At 39.3% G+C, this 6,691-nt stretch overlaps 1 protein-coding gene across 1 annotated transcript; it reads left to right on the top strand.

The window, feature by feature from the left end:
• Positions 1-4,294: 4,294 nt before the first annotated feature.
• LOC141439376 (trypsin CFT-1-like) lies at positions 4,295-5,468 on the top strand. The gene is made up of 3 exons (XM_074103659.1): positions 4,295-4,410; positions 4,519-4,773; positions 5,294-5,468. Exons 1-3 carry the CDS (start codon positions 4,295-4,297, stop codon positions 5,466-5,468), a joined length of 546 nt encoding a protein of 181 aa, XP_073959760.1.
• The last annotated feature ends 1,223 nt before the right edge of the window (positions 5,469-6,691 follow it).

Here is a 6,691-nt window from a genome sequence, read left to right as displayed (position 1 = left end):
TTATTCTAGGTTTTCACATCAGAGAACGTCCCTACCGGCTACACTGATGGCAGTTCCCTGGGGCATGTGTGTGCAAGATCCAAGTGGCAGCCCAACCATCCTGGACCACCATCCCTGGACCGTAGTCACCCAAGTCTCCGGCCACGACGAGGAAGCTGTCTCAGTCTACTCAGCATACTCTTACGATGCCTCCGTCCATGCTTGATGGTAGTTAAAGTTAACACTTATGAACTAGAGCGTTAGGTATATTTCAAATATTAAGTAAAGGTAGGTAGGTAAGATTATTATGGACAGATGACCTGGTTAAAGCCGTCGGTTAACGGTGGACGCATGCCGCTTCCAACCAAAGAAACTGGAGGTCTTTTGGAGAGGCCTATGTCCAACAGTAGACGTGCTACACACCATACACATTTATTTATTTATCTATTTACATGCAACATGACGGCTGCCGGTGACGATTATACAGGGTGTAAAGATCGATTGCCACATGGATGGCAAGTACCTTAAATATTGGAAATAGTGCATTTTGTGTAAAGGAGACTTTCCTTTATTTTTCAAAACAATCAATTCTGCATTTATGCAGTTTTGAAAAATCGACTATATTTAACTGGGACTCGAACCAGTAAAATGCGACAAAAATAAATTTCCGTATTTTATGACGCAGATTCAAAGGGTTACCCATAAGGTACATTTATTGCCAATTAACATGCACAATCAAATAAAAGAAGACCATGAAAATTAACTAATTTGGTTTTCACCCGTCACAGAACATGGACGAAACTAGGTAAGTACTACATTTTGCGGATTTTTGATTTAAAAAAAAAACATAAATGCAGTATTTATTATTTCTAAAAAAAGCAAGTCTCCATTACGTAGAATTTGCTATTTATAATATTTAAGGTAGCTGCAGTGCATTTCCCGTGGCGGGCGAAAACAAAATTAAAAGGTTATTGTTAGTTTTCACGGCTTTCCATTATTTTGATTAATCAGTAATCAGTAACTTTATTTGCTGGAACATAGGTAGGTACAATAGTGGATGGTGGTATTTTACATTTTGGTCGCTGTCTTACCCGGAAATGCAGGTGTACAAATATTCATCTATTTATCCTAAGTAATTTGCATTTGATTGCGCATTTTATTAAGAGATAAATTAAACTTATTAGTAATCCTTTCGATCTGCATCATAAAATACGGCATGTTATTTTTGTCGCATTTGAGGAAAGGTTCGAGTCCCGACTACGACAAGCGATTTTTCAAAAATCCACAAATGCAGAATTTATTGTTTTTAAATGTGCTATTTCTAATATTTAAGCTAGTTGCCATCCACGTGGCATTCGATCTTTCCACCCTGTAGATGCGAAATTATGTTTGCGCGCGTGCGTGTGTGCATTTGCTTATATGCGTGTAATTTAGCGTGTAAATGACGAGATCTTAGACGTGTGCTACTTTTTATTAAGTATGACAGGTATTCCTACAGAATTGGAATATACACAATGACATGTAAAATCCCAACGGCTAAATCTAGCGACTTATAACAGACGCATACCGTATTCTTCATACAACGTAACGAAGACCATAGTATAATTTTTGGTAATTTCCATGAGGATTGAGCAAAATTAAGACTAGGCTCAATAGTTTTTACTTAGGTATCTTTTCTATAACCAATAACACTTCCTTTGCAGATCCCAACACGAGATGGTGGATCTACGTGCTCATAACAACCTCGGTTGTGGCGATTGTGCTGGTGGTGTTTTCGTTCAAACGCAACCGCCGCTGGGCCACCGAGCGAGCCTACGGCATGCGCAATAGCATGCGAAACAGCATGCGCAAGGAACCTGTCCATGACGAGAAACCCCCCCTACCCGCATAAAGTTTTAAAAACTTTGGAAAATTGCCAGTAACACGCCGGAAACAAACTCAAGAACGTTTTCGTGCGTAAATATGTGTGCCTAGATTTTTTTAACCTAGTTTTTCACCTTCTTATCACAAACGTTACCATGTAACTCTATAAGCTTGTATGTAACCTTGCAAATGTAGTTGTAATAGGTAATGTGTATTTTATTTAACCACACATTCTTGAGCTCGTAGCTACTCAACTGTGATAATTTTAACACCTGAATGTTAATTATATATTATATCAATATGAATAAACCATATGCCTTCATACTAAGTTTTTGTGCTATATAATTCTTGTAACTCTACCTCCTGCTCTATTTTTGGCCTAAGATAATGTAAACAGGAAATATAGCAATCTAGTTAGCCTATACCGGATGTGGCCTGTAATATGAGCAAATAATTAATCATACTCGTCAAAATTAACAACATTAGACAACGACTTTTTAAAATAATTAGTTTTTTAATTTTTATTACACTTTAAAGTTTATTCGAAGAAGCAATGTAAAGCAAAATGGTTGATGTTTGTAGCGTGACAGGCGTCGTCAGTTGTGTTCTAGTATGGCGTACATTGATTGCATTATTAATTTGTATGAAAAAAGGAAAAATCTACAAGACTCCATTATTTTTTAAAGTCGCTGAACTAATGTTGTTTAGTCTGATGAGTACGATCTATGTTTTAATTATTTGCTCGTATTACAGGCCACACCCGGTATAACCCTTTCGAACGACAGTGGACCTTATTGTACCCTAGGAACGCCTGCTTAAATCTGTGATAAGAACTAAGCGGTAGAGTTTAAACAAAACAGTAACTAGATTATCTAGGTATTACAATTGCATACAACAAAGAGGTATAAGAAATAAGGGACGGCACAAGAATGAGTTCAACTTGTTATTGATTTGTTCTGAAGATATTTTACCCAATAGACAGGAAAAACAAATTAGGTGTATACTTAGATCATTCCCGCCATAGTCAAGTGTTTATAAATTGATAAGAGCTACTTAAAATTTTCTTCAAGTACGTATTGCAATACTAGGAAAGTGATTTGTTTTGCCTTGAGTAATTGGATTACTGTAAATACACATTATTAAACATTGGCTGTAGCATTAGATGTTATTTTCTTTGCACGACGTACTGTACCCTTAGTGTAAGTTTTCGGTTACAAAATACGTCTCGATCGCGTTCGTGTTAAAACTCAATTTGTATGGAAACACGAACAGCGCCTCTAGCGGTACGTTTGCGATGTTCGTGTTTCCATATGAGATTTTAACGCGATCACGATCGACACGTATTTTGTAACCGAAAACTTACACTAAGGGTACTGTGTATAACCATTATTGTGAGACTCATTTCGTCTCGTTTCATCGCGACGAGAGTTTGTGAAATGTGAGATTATTGAGTTATGAATATGAATGTACCTACCACGTAAACCAAAAGTACAAAAAAGATTCCGATATCGACAACCGCAACCGGGTTGCGCGACCCACTACTCACCTACTATGAATTAATAAGCACTGACAGATGATGACAGATGCAAGCGACCGCGTCACGCGCCTAAGTTCATACTAAGCCATAGGTCGCGGTCGTGCGTCGCGGTTGCTAACACTGGAACTAACGAACCAACCTTTGGAGTAAAAGGCATGGAGTGATGAATGACAGAATCCTGAAGGACGACGTACATACACAGATTACCACATAAGATGTCAAACAGCTGACGCAAGCATGTGTAGTCCCAGAATAGGAGGTAATAGTAGGTAGGTACGTGGATGGGGAATATCTTTAGTTTTCTGAATATAATGATGCACTTCCTATGAAGCATTGAAGCACACATAGACCACTTGATTCAATAGGTTTGATGATAAAGATTTAATTTAATCTGTATAAATAGTGAGCTTGTAGAATTGCATTAGTCATAGCTCTACCAGCCAGCAAAATGTATATTCCTGCCATTGTGATCATCATTTCTGTAACGTTGTGCTCGGGTAAGTTTTAATGTTAAAATAATTAAAAAATGCATGATTAAATCTAATTTTATGACATTTGTTTAGATTGCCATTAGTTTTACTTTAACACATATAGCGCATAGGTACTATGACACCGCAAGTAGAAAAGTCACGGGTTCGATCCTCGGTCGGGGAAAATATCTGTATGAAAAATACAAAAATCTTTGTGCTTGAGTCTTGGATGTTTAGTAATGATAGATATGTATTTAATTATGTATGAATGTATGTTAAGTGTGTTTATCCATTGTTTTTTGTTGCTTAGTTAGAGGTTAGGCCAATTGGTGTTAAATGTCGTATGATATTTTTAAGTATATCTTTCATATAACTTAAATCAGACGCCAGCGCACAGCTGCGCGTAGCATCGAACGTGACAGCATCCATCCAGCGGTTTCCCTTCATGGCGGCCATCTTGCACGACCCGAAGGAGCTGACCTTCCGACAGACGTGTGGTGGCTCCATTCTCACCACTACAGCCATCCTATCCGCTGCCAGCTGCTTTGTCAACCAAAGCAGGTCAGTCAGAGAATGTAGAAAATTGAAAATCAGTTCAGACCTGACACCATCTCGGATCATTTTTTAGTTCAGTCATGCTAGCTCTAGTAAGCCTAAACCTTCTTTCAGGCCGAATCCAGCGTCCCAATACCGTATCCGGGTCGGTTCAGACCAGCCCAACGCTGGCGGTTCCGTCCACGCGGTGCGCCTGATAACTCTACACCCGGCTTACGACTACCGGACCAAGAGCGCCGACGTTGCCGTGCTGCGAGTCACAACCTTGGCTTATTCGCTCACTGTCCAGCCTGTGACCATCGCTGGAATCAATTATAACGTATCGGATAGTGACACACTGTTCGTGTTGGATGGGGACAGAATCAGAGTGTAAGGATATTGTCAAAACCATCCCATCCATGTTGTATAGCATAGCGAATAATGGTGCTTTGACTGGCACATTGTTTTTTGATCTAATAATAATATCAACTGCTTACTCTATAATGATCTGTTCGTATCTAGCAAGAACGCGCACTATTTGACACATTGGAGGCACCAATTTAAATTAACTTAGGAGTAATCGGAATGGAACTGGAAGACGAAGCGTTGGTAGGCCTCCCACTAGGTGGACTGATGACATCGTGAGAGTTTCACGCAACCGGCTATACAAGTGGCGATTGACGTTCATTGTAAGGAAGAGGCCTTTTTTTAACGCAGTGGATGTCTTCCGGCATGATGAAGAATCGGAATGGCCGTGCCTTTGAATTTAAAGCACTTAACCTTTTTCAGGTGTCAGTCGGGCTCAACAACACACTGCGCTACGCGTCACAAAATACATTAGCCAGACATACTGCACAGCTGTGCTTGGCTACGAGGGTGTACAAGTGACCGAAGATATGTTGTGCACCAGGAGAACTAGCGGGGAGTTCTGCGAGGGGGACTATGGAGGGCCAGTAATACACGCGTCTAACTCCGTACAAGTGGGGGTCGCTTCGTACAGCTACCAGTGCGGGGTAAAGCGGTATCCGAGTCTAAGCGCTAAGGTTGCGTACCACGCGGTATGGATAGCTAATGCGGCTAGGTAGATTCAGACATTGCCTAAAGCGCGTTCCAGACGGCTATAAAGTAACGTTCCAACAGGGGTACATGCTTGTTGCCATCAATTTCACTGCAGATGTAAACCAAATTATTACATGACCTTCAACGCCCTTGGCAGATTGGGGCGTGTTTCCAACCGACTCGCTACTGATTCCCTAGCATGTTGGCGCGTGATTGTAAACTGAGTAGCCGATACACATTTAAACCAAGTTCCAGCCAAAGTCACCTATGTTGAAACACTGGTTTACCACCATCTGGAACGCACTTTTAATCCTTGTTGATCCCTGGACTGGTTTAACATATATCGTCAAAACATGTTTAGAATGTATTAAAAAAAAAGAAATTTTTCAGAAGATCGAAAAAGCTGTTTTCCCTTCTCAGCTCGTAAAATGACTTTTTATGCTCTAGTGCATAAAGTAAAATCTTCGTCTAAGACCAAGGCAATCAGGTGTCAACAGGCACAAACAAAAAAGTTTCTACCTAATATATACTTTTAATAATTTTTAATTTATATAAAACTAAACTAAAAATTTTATTTTATAGCAATGCATAAAAAATAAGAGGTACCTAGTAAGTGAACAATTGTTTCCACTGTTGCTATTTCATTTTCTCGCAATCAAACTGAAAAGCAGATTTCATTTCATTTATTTATTAACTAGCTTTTACCCGCGGCTTTGCTCGCGTGAATCATAAAAATTTCAAAGAAGCAAGCAATTAAGCAAGCATGCAAGCAATCAAGCAAGCATGCATGCAACTGAGCATGCAAGCCAGCATGCAATAAACATGCAAGCAAGGATGCAAGCAATTTTGCAAATGAGCATGCTTCGCTCGCGTGAACTATAAACATTACAAAGAAGCAAGCAATCAAGCAAGCATGCAAGCAAGCATGCAAGCCAGAATGCAACAACAGGGATCGCAGGGAAATCGGGATAAAAAGTAGCCTATGTTTTATTCCAGATGTCCAGCTATCTACTTACCAAATTTCATCCAAATCCGTCCAGCCGTTTCACAAACTTTCGCATTATAATATTAACCCTTGTAATATCGACAAACTTTTAATCGAATATCAGTTAAAAGTCAACGTTTCCTATTTTTTCGTTTCATCGAACTTGCTCGTTTGCCATCCAGTCGAATAAAAAAAAAACATTACCTCGAATGATTAAAATGAGTATTTTTAAATCGCCGTTTTTTTATTTCTGGAAATATTATT

This window comes from Choristoneura fumiferana, chromosome 20, assembly GCF_025370935.1.
Source record: "Choristoneura fumiferana chromosome 20, NRCan_CFum_1, whole genome shotgun sequence".
In the NCBI taxonomy this organism is placed as follows: domain Eukaryota; kingdom Metazoa; phylum Arthropoda; class Insecta; order Lepidoptera; family Tortricidae; genus Choristoneura; species Choristoneura fumiferana.
Note: the sequence above shows the minus strand (reverse complement) of the source record. Positions and strands in the feature narration are given on the sequence as shown.